The following is a 14,295-nucleotide window of genomic DNA, read 5'->3' on the forward strand; positions in this document are numbered from 1 at the left end:
ACACCCGTATAAAGACCAATGTTAAGTAACACATGGCGTCTAAAACAATGAATGACCACGGAAGTTGTTAAAATTCGAAATATAGCTCAACTTAATTTATAAATTTACTTAATACACTTATTCGAGATGAAATTACATGTCATTAAGGTTTTGTCACACAATGCAATATTACCTTTTGGTTTCAAATTGTTAAAAAAAATTATATCAGGCTAGTTTATAACATTAGGGCTGTGAAGTTTAGATTATTTACAAACACAAATTTACTTTATTTACTAAAATACGGAATGTGGTAGTTTGACATACTGATTATTACTCACGTATAAAATAGTCTCACAAAATGACAAAAACTACCCTTATTCTAATGTTTAGGTTCTCGACAAGGAAAGGAATAAACTGCTATAATATGTTAAAGCAAGGGGGCCAACTGAAAATACATACGGTTCGGCTTTTAGCAAGTAAATACTAATTTAATGGAAATAAATGCGGGCGGTGTTCACTATGAAAAGCTTTTATCCGGTGCACCAAGAAATTCAAACTCTTTATCTCAAAAATAAATACATTTATATGTATACCGAATAAGTTACATAAATTCTCTTTATGGTTTGGTAAAATTACAGGTTGTGCCCCTCTTTCATTTTATTCAGAAATGTTCAAAAAAGACTATCGAAGTTTTGATTGTTCAAAAAATACCCTCCAACTAAGGGTGTTGTATAAAACACAAATGAAGTATACATTTTGTTCACATCCCACCTAATGGTAACCGGTTCTTGTGGGTTACTTGATGAGTAAGATTAAAAAAATTGGTGAGTTGACCTAAAATTAATGACATGATATTTATGTGAATTTCTTTAAATCGAATTAGGGCTTTTGCTCATAGTAAGGGACAAGCACTCTTGGGTTTCTTCTCCTGCATCGTCTTCTTCTTTAGCATCTGTGATGGCTTCATCTTATTCTACCAAATCCATAATCTCATCCTCAAGCTCAAACGTTTCGAAGACAAATAAGATAGTTGATGATGCATACCTTTGTGGTTGTGGGTTCCCGTCGCAAATTTGGACTTCAATCACTAAGAGGAATCCTGGAAATTTTTTTAGGTTTTGTCCCAACCAACTAGTGAGTTATAATACCTTTTGTATACATACTCCCTTAGTTAATGTCGTTTCACTATTTGGTTGGTTAATTAATTGATTTATTTTTTCTGTATATGAAGGATCCAAACACACCAAATTGTTCTCTTTGGAAATGGATTGATGACGACGAAGGACAAAGAAACACAAATAAAAGAGATGAAACAGAAATAAAAGTAGATTCCATTGAAGTGATGATATCAATTTTGGAAAAAAGATTTCAATGTGCACAAAGGGATGACAAATAAGGAATATATTAGTTTAAGTAAGGAATTGGCACAAATGAGTAGGAAATTTTGTTGTGTTTTTAGTGAAATTAATGATGTAGTTTATATGTTTAAGTCTTTGCAATGTACTTCCTTTAGTATGTATGGTAAGTTGTAGTTTGACTTTGATTTTAACAATGTTTAGAAGAAGTATCAATGTACTTTTAGTATATACTTGTTTGTATAGAGGGTATAACTATCATCAAACCATTATAATGGAGGGGCATGCAATGAAATAACAATATACTTTTATTGAATGATACAGAACCCTATGCAACCCCTTATAGATGGTTGCTATAACTTATGTTATCAATAAATAGTAACATATTTTCTTATTTAAAAGAAAACAACAAATTGAAAGTATGTTGCTATTTCATAAACGTATAAATGGTATATTCAACATACATTCTTAACCATTTTTTGCCTTTTTTTTATGATTTGCCCTTCTCCACACACACATATATATATATATATATATATATATATATATATATATATATATATATATATATATATATATATTAAGTGAAGTCTTAGCACTCAAATGCAATAATTGTTTCACTTCAGGAGAAACAAAGTTAGAGTAGAAGTTTGAAACAGGTGCAATTTCGAAACATGTGTAGTAGGGTTAGTTTGTGGTCCTTTAGTTTGATCACAGTTATTTGCAATGTTGTATGAAAATAGCAACTATTTTTGTAACTTCACAATACACAATCATAATGAAGCTTCCATCAACAAGGGATTGTATCATATCAGAGTAACAAACGAATAAGGCCAGTTTGCTCCAAACTCTTAAACTCACTACCTTTTTTCCAACAAAATGGTATATAGAGGCAGTTTGGTTAAAAAAACTATTAAAATCACTATTTTTTAACCATAAAACATAATATAAATATTAGATGTACAAACAGTTTAAATGACATAAACAGTAAATGATATTCATTCAAAACATGTTCACAAGGCACTAAATGTTGGTAAATGTGCACATAACACCAAAATAGGAGCCTTTACAATACACAATTATTTTACGTCTGCACTAAGCACCAAAGGATGTGTCATTTTATAGTTTTTGGCATAATTCAAACAAAAGCAAATATCCTAGATCAAGGTTACCGGATGTTCAATACTTGCCCCACTAGCTGATGGGTTTTATACAATCAATCCTATGTGTGCATGCAACCCTAGATTCGGATCTATGTTTTCACTATTAGATACACATCATTATGAACACATGAAGAACCCTAGCATTCTCCTAGTAATTTCGAAATTCATGAAGGAGAAAAAGATTCCATACCTCTTGTTGTTATGTTGTGATAACAACTTAAATCTTGAATCTTCTTGTCTTTGAAAGCAAGTACCACAAGTGTAGTACCTCTAATGGCTCACAAACACCAAGAGCAAATGGAGAGGCAAGAGAGAGAGAGAGAGAGAAGGAGGGGGAGAGGCAGAAAATTAGCTCTAGGAACTTCTAGGATCAAGTGACCAATTTTCCTAAGCCAATGGGTCCTTATATAGGTATAGGGATTAGGGTTTCAGTCCTTATCCTTATTTGGTTGCTTGCCCACTAAGCAACCCATAAGATAAGTCCATAAGCCTTATCATGGACGAATTCTAAGGCCTTATCCCCTTGAATTTGTCCACCCTATCTCATAGGTCATCCTTTGCCATACTTTGCAACTATCACATAATTACAGTTCAGCCCCTAGTTTAGTTAACTTCTTTTATTCATAAAATTAATTCTTAATTAATTATTGACGAATGTTAACTAAATAAATATGATTTCTCTTTTAATATATTATTCTTATAATATATTAATAAACTATAATAGCCTATTTCTCTATCATTTCTCCAGTCAAGTTGCTTTAGTGAAGGCAACCCAAAAGGACCATGCACAACCGGGTTAAGTACTTACCAAATATGGTTACAGGCTTAGACACTAATCCAACAGTCTCTAACTTGGATAAGTCTAGTAACTATAAATACAAGTACAATCCGATTAGCAATCATAGCTCTCAAATACGTTGTCGAACTCTGATCTTATCAACAACCTGTCCTTTAGATAAGGGATTGTATGATCCTCTGTTCTAGATATCGTGCGGACAATCACATGGAACATAGTCATACTTATTGTCCAAGAGTTTGTTTCTCGATCTCAGATTCATTTGACATAGAACTTAATTGAACACATCAATTCAGTCCTGACCGGGCTCGACACATAAGTCAAACCAAATCATCGATGGGCCCTGATATCACTTTTACCCTCTTAGGATAAAAGGAACAGATAAACTTCGACTTATATGCATTTAATATTCACTAATTAAATCATACACAACAATGTGTTTTATAACATCAAGTTACTAATGCGTTTTCGCATTATCAATGCAAAACCAATCGGTGTGTATGAGATCCAATAGACCCCCACCCCTTTCATAAGTGCCAGTGAAGGGTGACTTAGTCATCTTTCCATGTAAACAAGACTCGCACACATCATCGTCCCTAAGATCGAATGACTCTAACACTCTATCCTTTTGGGGTGGGGTGGTGGGATTTTTATTTTTATTTTTTTTATAATTAATGAATAGTAAAATAAATCAAAAAATATAAAAAATAAATAATAAGGGTAAAACTATCATTTTAAGTTCTCTTTGAACCAAAACCATGAAAATTTCTTAAATTTGAGATCAAAATCACGAATAAAACTTGATTTTGGACCTTTAATGCAAGTTGAAAACTTTTTGAATTCTATCCACAATTTTTCGAAAACCACAGGGACTAATTTTGCACTTTTGTTTGACAATTAATTCTAAAAAAATATTATTGCTGACATTAATGATGAATTTAATTAGTTTCCATAAAAAATTAATTATAATTATAAATATCATTTAGTATACATACAATTATGGACATTATTTACTATTTATCATTATTTAATTAAATAGTAATTTGAATTTTATTAAATTTTTATTGATCCATTCTAACACACTATGGGAACACAAGAATATATATATATATATATATATATATATATATATATATATATATATATATATATATATATATATATATATATATATATATTTTCCTAGAGTTAGTGAACATCAAAAGTGAAAAGTGACTTTTGCCTTCTTATTTAGTTTTTTTGAAACGAATAAAATGTCAAAAAATGAAAATTACTCTTACGGGGTAAAAAGTAAAGCGAACAAGTCAAATTTTTTGAACTATTTTTTTACTAAACGAACCAAACGTCAAAAAGTTAAAATATTCCAAAGGCACTAAAACATAACGTCAACAAAACATATATTTTTTTCCATAATTTTTTTAGGATATTAACAAATCGTTAAAAAGTTAAAAATACTCCCAGGTCGTAAAAATTTACAAAAAATAAACATTATAAAAAATAGTTATGTATTCGGATGATCCGTTTTTTTGTAAAAAATATTCACTACGGTTGGTAGGCTATTGGATTTTGGTTAAATCAGAACCGGTTTTCATTGGATTTTTACATTAGATATGAATTTACAGTATAACCATGTACAATTTCTGGTAATCTGGGTTATTTAAAATTATTTTCAAATTAGTGTATATAAAATCTAAAACATAATATAGAAAATAAAAATAACAAACAATCCAAACATAATCTAATTGTAATTTAAAAAAAAATTAAAAAGAAAGAGAAAATAATAAAAATGAATAATTTAATTAGAAAAATAATCTAAATAAAAAATTAATAATAAATTATATTAAAATAAAAATACCTAATTAATTAATTAAATAAAATTAAAAGTAATATAATAATTATAAACAAGTTAATAAAAGAGACTAAAAACAGAAAAGAAATATAATATTAAAAAATAATTATAGATACGACGTGAATGATTTGATTATAGTGGTTTATTAAGAAATTTGGCTTTTTTAATAAACCTTTTTACTATTCAACTTAGGACTTATAATCACTTTGTATATATATATATATATATATATATATATATATATATATATATATATATATATATATATATATATATATATATATATATATATATATATATATATATATATATATATATATATATATTTTATGTACCACTTAATATATATTATCATAATTTAATATGGTTGGAAGATATAACTATTTTGTTTATTTTTTATTGACCAATTAATATATATTAAGTGGTAGTATAGTGTATTACAATATTTTTGTAAATATAACTCATTTTTTTAATTATATTTTAATTTTGTATGTCGGATTTTATTCTACTTAGATTTTTTTTTATTTCTTTAACTAATTAATTGTTTCCAATAATAGTGTTTCCTTTTTGAAACATTTATATATTTTAATATCTATTGATAATATTTGTTTAAAACATTTTATATTAAAATATGATATATTTAAAAATCACTAAATAAAATAGAAGAAGATTTTATTAAACATTTTAAATAGATGAATATCAATATGTTCAACTTATTAGAAAACTATTGAAATTTGTTTGAAACTATGTTTAGTTAGAAATCGAAATTAATAAAATAATAAAATGACAAATAATTTGAAGTCATAATTTTCATATGATCTTAATAAACTACTTTTCATTAGTAAATATATTATTATAAAAAATAAACAATAAACTACTTTTCATTAGTAAATATATACATTTATTTCGCGAATAAATTGAGTCAACTTCTCGGATTCAAATCGGAATCTTGAGTTCGTGACTTCATGCATATAAGTGGCGTGTCATTTGACAGACATACCCCCAAACACGGAAATCTGCAGTTGCACATTACCCATCATTGCCGGGGGTACTTTCGAGAATTTTGTTCGGCCGTCACCATTATTTACTTTTCTGGAGCTCTTCTCCGTCACCCAGACGTGGCGACTTCCACCTCTTTCCTCTTGTCGTTTCTCTCTGTATGTAATTTCTGAGGAAACCTTTTCATTCAATTGGTAAGTTGTTTCATTCATCTATTTGTTTCGTTTATTATGTTTGTGAGTTGGCATCAAATCTGATTATACCAACTTCCAATTCCGAAAGCTTTTTTATTTTGAGAAGTAAATTGAGTTTGCCTCAATTCTAATGAGATCTGGTGAAGTAAGCATGACCCATTTCGGCGACGAACATATTGTACTATGCGATTGAACAATTTTGTATAAATTGAGCTTTTTGTATGGGTTTGGAAGAAATTGAAAACATTTGGATTGTATTCGCTGAACATCTGTAGCGTTTTTTGAAGTTCTTAACATGTTAATTAAGAATTTAGGATTGTGCTTGGATTCATTTAGTATGTTCTAAAGTTCGCTTTCCAAATTATTTAATTGTGGAGGTTAAAAAGTAAAGGTCATTTGAATCGTGTTCATGAAGTAATCATTTAGGCTTACTGTTTAATTCCCCATTGACCAGTGTCAATTTGTAATTTTGAACTCTTGTTTCAAACGTATGAACTGAATCGAATTCATTTTATTCAAACGGGTTTAGAATGTTTAAATGTGGGGTTGATCTGTTGAATGAAATCAACTCGTGTTTGCATTTTGAGGACAAATTGTGAGCTTAAAGGATCACTGTAGAGAATTGAAGGAAAATCTTTTGGGGGAAATTCATGGAGTTGACTTTTTCAGTTCTCTATATTATATACCTTTCAACCCCATCAAAACCATGAAAACTATACGCATCTAGTTAAGGTTTTCATATCTTTATGTTTGATCTGTTTAACATTCTTGATTTTTAGGTTATTGGCCTTTCGAGAGGTGAAAATATTGTTCCAAAAAGTCAACTAAATAAACTAGTTCATGCAAATTGAGGAACTAGTTTCTGGGGTTGACCATGATCTCGTTACAGAAGTTGACTTGCTCATGGTCACTGATAGCAACCGTTGCTTCACTTGTCACATTGGTTTCAATAGTTCATATGTTCTTGTTTCCTTCTGTGCCTTCTTTTGATTACTTTGGATATAAGCAAGTAAAAGACTCTTGTATCCCAATTAATGAAACAATCAATGTGGAAAAGAAGCACATTTTGCCTTTAAATGCAACCTTTCCAGCTGACTTACATAAGGCAGTTGTATATCGTGGTGCACCATGGAAGGCTGAGATTGGTCAATGGTTATCCGCTTGTAGTTCAGTTGCCACTACCATAAAAGTTCTTGAGGTACTACAAGTTTGTGATTTTTTAAAATTTCATTTTCAATTTTTTTTAATCATGGCTTATAGTTTGCGGTTTTGTTGATAGCCAATCAGTGGGAAGAAATGTGAAGATGGGTGTAGTGGTCAAGGCATTTGTAATCATGAACTTGGTCAATGCCGATGCTTTCATGGATTTAGTGGTTAGTACTTCCTCAATGTGTAGATAAACTCTAGGGTTTAAGTTTCATCATCTGCTGTGTGAGAGTTTCAGTTCCAATGTGGATTAGGCTTCTTATGGGCACTGGTCTCTTATGTCAGCCACCTAGCAGACCAGTGTGTACCTGATTTACATCTCACATGACTGCCAGTGTGGGTCAGCTTAAGAGTTGCCAGAAGAATAACCCTTTTTCAGAATTAAGCAATCTTTTTTTTTCTTAGATTTCCATTAAATAAATTTAATTATCATCGTACAACAAGCAATTTTGATTTTTTTTTTGGTGAAACAGGAGAGAAATGTTCTGAAAGACTAGAATTAAGTTGTAATTATCCGGCAACTGAAGAGCTACCTTACGGCCGATGGGTTGTTTCAATTTGCTCTACACATTGCGACACAACACGAGCAATGTGCTTCTGTGGGGAAGGAACAAAATACCCAAATCGGCCTGTTGCAGAGTCATGTGGGTTTCAAATGATGTAAGCCCACAAACTATAAATAATTAAATATCTTTATTTCCACCAAATTTATATATAATTTTCTTATTTACAATTCAATGTACACAGTTTACCTTCTGAACCCGGTGGCCCGAAAGATGTTGACTGGTCAAAATCAGACCATGAAAATATTTTCACAACAAACGGGAGCTTGCCCGGATGGTGTAATGTGGATCCTGTTGAAGCTTATGATTTGAAGGTGAAATTTAAAGAAGAATGTGATTGTAAATATGATGGTCTTTTTGGGCGTTTTTGTGAGACACCTGTGTTATCTACTTGTATTAACCAATGCTCAGGTCAAGGCCATTGTCGGGGTGGATTCTGTCAGGTATAGCAATAAATAACAACATATTTCTATTTCTTCTTATTACATTATAACATTACACTTCGAAATTAGAATGCTATAATTGGGTTTAGAGTTTTTTAAAACTAGAATGTCCTTTTTGGTTATATGCAGTGTGAGAATGGGTGGTATGGAGTAGATTGTAGCATTCCATCTGTTCATTCTTCTATTCAAGATTGGCCAAAGTGGCTTCGACCCTCTCAGGTTACTGTTCCTGACAACGAACAAGTGACAGAAAGTATCATCGGTTTAAAAGCGGTGGTGGAAAAGAAAAGGCCGCTGATTTATGTATATGATTTGCCTCCCGATTTTAACAGTATCCTACTCGAGGTTAGAATGCAAAACCCTAATTGTAAACGATGTCTTTCTTCTTTTTTATTGATTCTCAATTTGTAAATCTTTGAATTACAGGGTCGTCATTTTAAGCTGGAGTGTGTAAATAGGATCTATGATCAGGATAATGCTACTATATGGACGGAGCAGCTATATGGTTCTCAGGTATTATAGATAATCATCTTTCTAAATTACTTTTGTTATGTGGAAAATTGAAGATTGAATTTGAAATTAAGCAATTTTACGAATGTTTATTTGCAGATAGCAATGTACGAAAGCATGTTAGCTAGTCCACATCGAACATTAAATGGTGAAGAAGCGGATTATTATTTTGTTCCTGTTCTTGATTCTTGCATTATAACTCGTGCTGATGATGCACCCCATTTGAGCATGGAGGTACAGCGACATAAATACTTGATTTTTGATTTTTTTTTTTTTACTGATATTTATGTTTGATTTGTTCGTGTTTTCAGGAACATAGGGGTTTGAGAAGCTCTTTCACTCTCGATTTTTACAAGAAAGCACATGATCATATTGTTGAACAATACCCATACTGGAATCGCTCATCTGGAAAAGATCACATTTGGGTATGATTCGATATATGGTCGTCCACTTGATGATAAGATAGATAAAAGAAATTTGGTTATAATTTTGATTTATTTTCTTTGCAGTCTTTTTCATGGGATGAAGGTGCTTGTTATGCACCAAAGGAGATATGGAACAGCATGATGTTGGTTCATTGGGGCAACACAAATTCAAAGCACAACCATTCAACCACAGCCTATTGGGCTGATAATTGGGATCAGGTCCCTTCAGATAAAAGGGGCAATCATTCTTGTTTTGATCCAGAAAAAGATTTAGTAATTCCAGCATGGAAGCGTCCAGATGTCACCTCTTTGACCTTAAAGCTTTGGGATAGGTCTAAAAGTCAAACATCACAAAAAAAAAAAAAAAAAAAAAAAACGTTACTATTTCTATCTCTAAAACTTATTTGTAATTTCATGTGCTTAGGCCTCGTGAGGAGCGAAAAACATTGTTTTACTTCAACGGAAATTTGGGGCCAGCTTATGAACGTGGAAGGCCTGAAGCCACGTAAGTGTACATATATTCAATACAAAAAAAAAAAAAAATGGTCGTTTAGGTTCATAAACTACCCTAATTTTAATTCTAATTAAAATTTTTGTGATGTAGGTATAGTATGGGTATAAGGCAAAAACTAGCCGAAGAATTTGGGTCTGCCCCAAATAAAAACGGGCAGCTCGGGAAGCAACACGCGGAAGATGTGATTGTGATCGCGCATCCTTCCGAAAGTTATCATGAGGATTTGGCGAGTTCGGTTTTTTGTGGAGTTATGCCGGGTGATGGGTGGAGTGGTAGAATGGAAGATAGTATTTTGCAAGGTTGCATTCCCGTGGTTATTCAGGTCTCTAAAGTCTAACCTTTTTGGCTTAACCCATTAAGTCATTATGTCCGGATTAAGTCTTTCTAAACAAGTTTTCATGTTCAGGATGGGATCTTTTTGCCATGGGAGAACGTGCTCAACTACGAGAGTTTTGCCGTTCGATTAGGTGAAGATGAAATACCTAACCTCGTAAATATCCTCCGGGTAATTCAGATTTCATGATTTTTCTAGCACTTGAATGTTTGTACTTTTAATCATTTTTGTAACACTTGATAAATATGTGATTATGTTTACAAGTATGATTTGAATTTCGCTGAATTTGGTATGATGGTTGTTCATGTAGGGGTTCGGTGAAACAGAAATAGAATTCAGATTGGCGAATGTGAAGAAAATCTGGCAAAGATACTTGTATCGTGGTTCAATTTTGCTGGAGGCTGAAAGACAAAAATCTGCTTTTGGGCATATTAATGATTGGGCCGAAAAGTTGTCTGAGCTAAGTGATGATGATGATGTTTTTACAACATTCATACAGGTATATAAACGTTCATACATATCATTTTAAGTTTTTTATGACTATTTCAAATGATAAGGATTAGAAGGACATTCATATCTTTTGCATGTGTCCCACCTTGTTTCAACTTTTTAGGTTGGACAAAAATTGTAATTTTTGTTATATGTGTGTCAAATACAATACAACATGTTCTGTCATATCATATCATGTCATGTCTTGTTATGTCCTACGAAATAAGACTTGATGAAATGAATATATTTTTTTGCTAGGTATTGCATTACAAATTATATAACGACCCTTGGAGAAGGCAACAAACAAATATGAAAAATGAGACTGGCATACCTAAAGAATGCTTACTCAAAGTATAGTGAAGAACATATGTTATAGGTGGAGGCGTTTAAACAGTGGTATAAAGATCGTTTAGTGTTTTATATAATTATATTTATTGAACCTGATTTTGGGTACATGCGGAAGCTAATTTGCGTTGTTTTGGTAGTATATTTGAATTTTGAGGGGAAAATTTGTGCCCAGTTTTGCTCACCTTGTGTTTACTTTGTGTTGATGTATAGAAGAACCTGAATTCTTATAGACAAAGGAAAGTTTGACTTAATTTATAAAAGAAGGAAATAAAACATTGGTGGTGGATGCATGATTTTATTTATTTATTTACATGTTACTTGTTAGTTACTTGAATTAAGGGCATCCATCCATTGAGTTTGATAGACAGTTCACCATTTCACGCTCTATTACACTTAATCTTTTTAAATTCTATAATTTATTTCAATGAACTTTCCTATCATTCTATAAATATTTAAACATAATATAAAATTTAAATTAATGGGGACTAAACACGCTTTCTGACATATGAACGAGGGACGATTGGTGTAATTTACCCAACTTTGAAATACTTTCGAGACCATTTCGTAACAAATTTAATCTATTAGGGGTTGTTGGGTAATTTAATTTTACCAACATAGGACTGTTTTGCATAAAATAATTCAAGGAGCAACTGATTTTGTAACTTGAACAAACTATAGGGACTGGTTTGAACAAATGGGTCTAATATTTGAGGATTGGGATTGATTTCTAAAATGAGTATGGCAGTAGGGGGTTATTTTGTCAATGCATTAAAGTTGAAAGTGAATTAGGGCTTTGCGTATAATAAAATCTCATGGAGGGACCATTTTTGATTAATGACCCAAACCTAAATTAATTTAGGGCTTTTTAATCACATCCCATTTCTTTTGTTTAATCGGGATAATAGAAGAAGTCAGTATGATCGAATGAGGCCAGATGAAAAACACGAATGAAGGGAAAGGGGATACGAATCGACGGGAATCATAGTAGTGAATAAAAACGAGAGAGGGAGGCTCGCAAGCTGCTCAATCCGGGTTTGTTTGCTTGATCGATCGTTCGCGAAGGAGCTGTCCTCTCCGGTGTTTGACGAGGTCGAAAGGGAACTAAGGGGGAGACGAAAGCAGTGATACCCTCTTTCTTTCCCGTCCGGTTGCCAGGTGCGAGGAAGGATGAGGTCCGATGGTGAACAACAAGATCAAGGGCGAGGCAGAGGCGGTGGAGGAGGCGGAATAAGGGGTGCGAAGGGTCGCATTTGGTCGATCGTTTCGCGAGAAGGCCGTCTCCCGAATCGACGAGGCAGAAACAGTGAAGGTGGGAAGCCCTCTTCTTGCTCCGTTGGTGATGTGCGAAGGGGGAAAGGACCTCCGAGGTTTGGCTGGACTGAAGGAAGAAAAAAGAAAATGAGGGTTGGTCCGTCGATCTGCTGCAATGAGATGCGAGGCTCGTTGGTCTAATTTATAAAAGGGTTTTCTTGTTCTTCTTATTTTGACTGTGAAGTTGAATCAACAGGTTTATATGGGTGCTTGGGTTTAAATGTTTGACAGAAATTCGATGGGTGTTTGTAGAAATGATTGGTTTTGTTGTTTTCACATGAATGGGAGAAGAACACGAATGAGAAACTGCCCTGGTCTTCCTAGAAAGGAAGAAGAAGAAACACAGAAGTGCTTTGATTGTGTGGAATTGAGTATAATGTATTGTGCATATCTTTTGTGTTGGTTTTTGATTGAATGTTCTAAAGGTTTAATTAGGGGGTGTTTGGGATAAATTTTTTTTTACCTACAAAGTCCTTTTTATAAAAGGTTTTTTTTTTCAAAAATTATGTTTTAAAATATTTTTACATGGTAAAAAGATAAAAATTGCTTTTAAGAAAAGTTACCCAAAAATCATATTATTGTAACTTTTAAAATAGCTTTTTTTTTTTTTTTTTTTCCTCTGAAAGTTGTTTAAAAAAGAACTTTTTAGCTTAGACAAACATTTTTTTGCATTTTTTTGAATTTGTCCGAAAAGTGAAAAGTCCAAAAACTGCTTTTAAAGCAATCAAAAACACTCTCTAAGAATGCATGTAACCTCTTCATGAACAATTCGATGTGCAGGAAACAAGAAAGAAGCAGAGTGAAGGTGCGATCTGGTTTTCATATGACTGCTCACGTTTTGTTTGGATGGATTTAAAATAAATTTTATTTCCTTTGTGTATAAACTTCTTTGTGTATAAAAATATGTTTATTTTTTGTGTGTAAAACTGTATAAGTCTAAGTGTATGGTTTAGATGTGCAAGATTTGAAAGTTGTTTTATTTATTTATGATATGTGTATTTTGTGTGAAATTTGTAAATGATGAATTTTCTATGTGTTATATGTGTATTTTGTGTATTGAGTTGCATATTTGATTCAATGGATTTGTATTGATGTATGTATTGTTGAGAAATTATATTCGTTCAATATTTTGTATATGTGTATTTGTGTATGAATGTATGCATTATTTAAAAAAATACACATTGAATCTTTGGGTTAAACTGTAGGGTATATTGTGCATATCTCAGAAAGCGTGTTTAGTCCATATTTTCAAAAATTAACTCGGACAGTCATTCGTTTACTTAAAACTTGCACGTTTCGTCCCCCAGGACATAAAAAGACTATTTTGCTCTTATTTATTTCTTTTTTGATATGTTTATTAATTATTAATTATTAATTATTAATCTATTAAAAAATGTTTAATTAAATATAAACACCATCGCCACTATTGATTAAATTTCAATTGTCTTCCCAATTCTTTCTCAACTTTAACTACCACCACCTAGCACCACTAGAAACTACCACTTTTCACTCCTATTTCTCTCCCATCACCTATTTTGGAAGATATGCCTTATGTCCAATCACCATTGAACACATCTCACATTTTTCCTTCCTAAAAATCCAGCAGCCCCCTAAATTTAAGAAACAAGAAGCTGAACTCAAATCTAACTAGACCCTAAACCTGAAAATCAAACTATAAACTTGTAAATAGAAACCCACAAGTTGTAGTATAAGAAAGAGGATTCAAAATCAAATGCATTGGTGGTCACCCCAAATCCCATTGCCATCGAAGAACCTCAGATCGATGATGCTGATCACCAACAAACGCGGAGAATCAG

General features: G+C 32.0%; 1 protein-coding gene and 1 long non-coding RNA gene across 2 annotated transcripts; both read left to right on the plus strand.

The window, feature by feature from the left end:
• Positions 1-6,132: 6,132 nt before the first annotated feature.
• On the plus strand, positions 6,133-11,469 carry LOC145014871 (exostosin family protein). Its single transcript, XM_078973312.1, has 15 exons — positions 6,133-6,335; positions 7,115-7,533; positions 7,615-7,708; positions 8,015-8,201; positions 8,289-8,547; positions 8,677-8,892; positions 8,974-9,060; positions 9,157-9,291; positions 9,369-9,482; positions 9,567-9,814; positions 9,907-9,987; positions 10,087-10,318; positions 10,403-10,501; positions 10,641-10,829; positions 11,078-11,469. Exons 2-15 carry the CDS (start codon positions 7,210-7,212, stop codon positions 11,174-11,176), a joined length of 2,364 nt encoding a protein of 787 aa, XP_078829438.1. The 5' UTR covers positions 6,133-6,335; positions 7,115-7,209; the 3' UTR covers positions 11,177-11,469.
• Positions 11,470-11,669: 200 nt separating this feature from the next.
• On the plus strand, positions 11,670-13,448 carry LOC145014872 (uncharacterized). The gene is made up of 2 exons (XR_013665660.1): positions 11,670-12,856; positions 13,259-13,448. It is a non-coding gene; the product is annotated as an uncharacterized LOC145014872 (long non-coding RNA).
• Positions 13,449-14,295: the final 847 nt, after the last annotated feature.

Source organism: Lactuca saligna, chromosome 9 (genome assembly GCF_052625555.1).
Source record: "Lactuca saligna cultivar CGN05327 chromosome 9, ASM5262555v1, whole genome shotgun sequence".
Classification (NCBI taxonomy): Eukaryota; Viridiplantae; Streptophyta; class Magnoliopsida; order Asterales; family Asteraceae; genus Lactuca; species Lactuca saligna.

What these genes read in the sequence shown, in the direction of transcription:
- LOC145014871 (XM_078973312.1), top strand. Translation starts at nt 7,210, where the DNA reads ATGATCTCGTTACAGAAGTTGACTTGCTCATGGTCACTGATAGCAACC. An exon ending in GTCGGGGTGGATTCTGTCAG is followed by an intron (nt 8,548 to 8,676) that starts GTATAGCAATAA and finishes GGTTATATGCAG; the next exon opens with TGTGAGAATGGGTGGTATGG. An exon ending in TTTTTACAACATTCATACAG is followed by an intron (nt 10,830 to 11,077) that starts GTATATAAACGT and finishes TTTTTTTGCTAG; the next exon opens with GTATTGCATTACAAATTATA.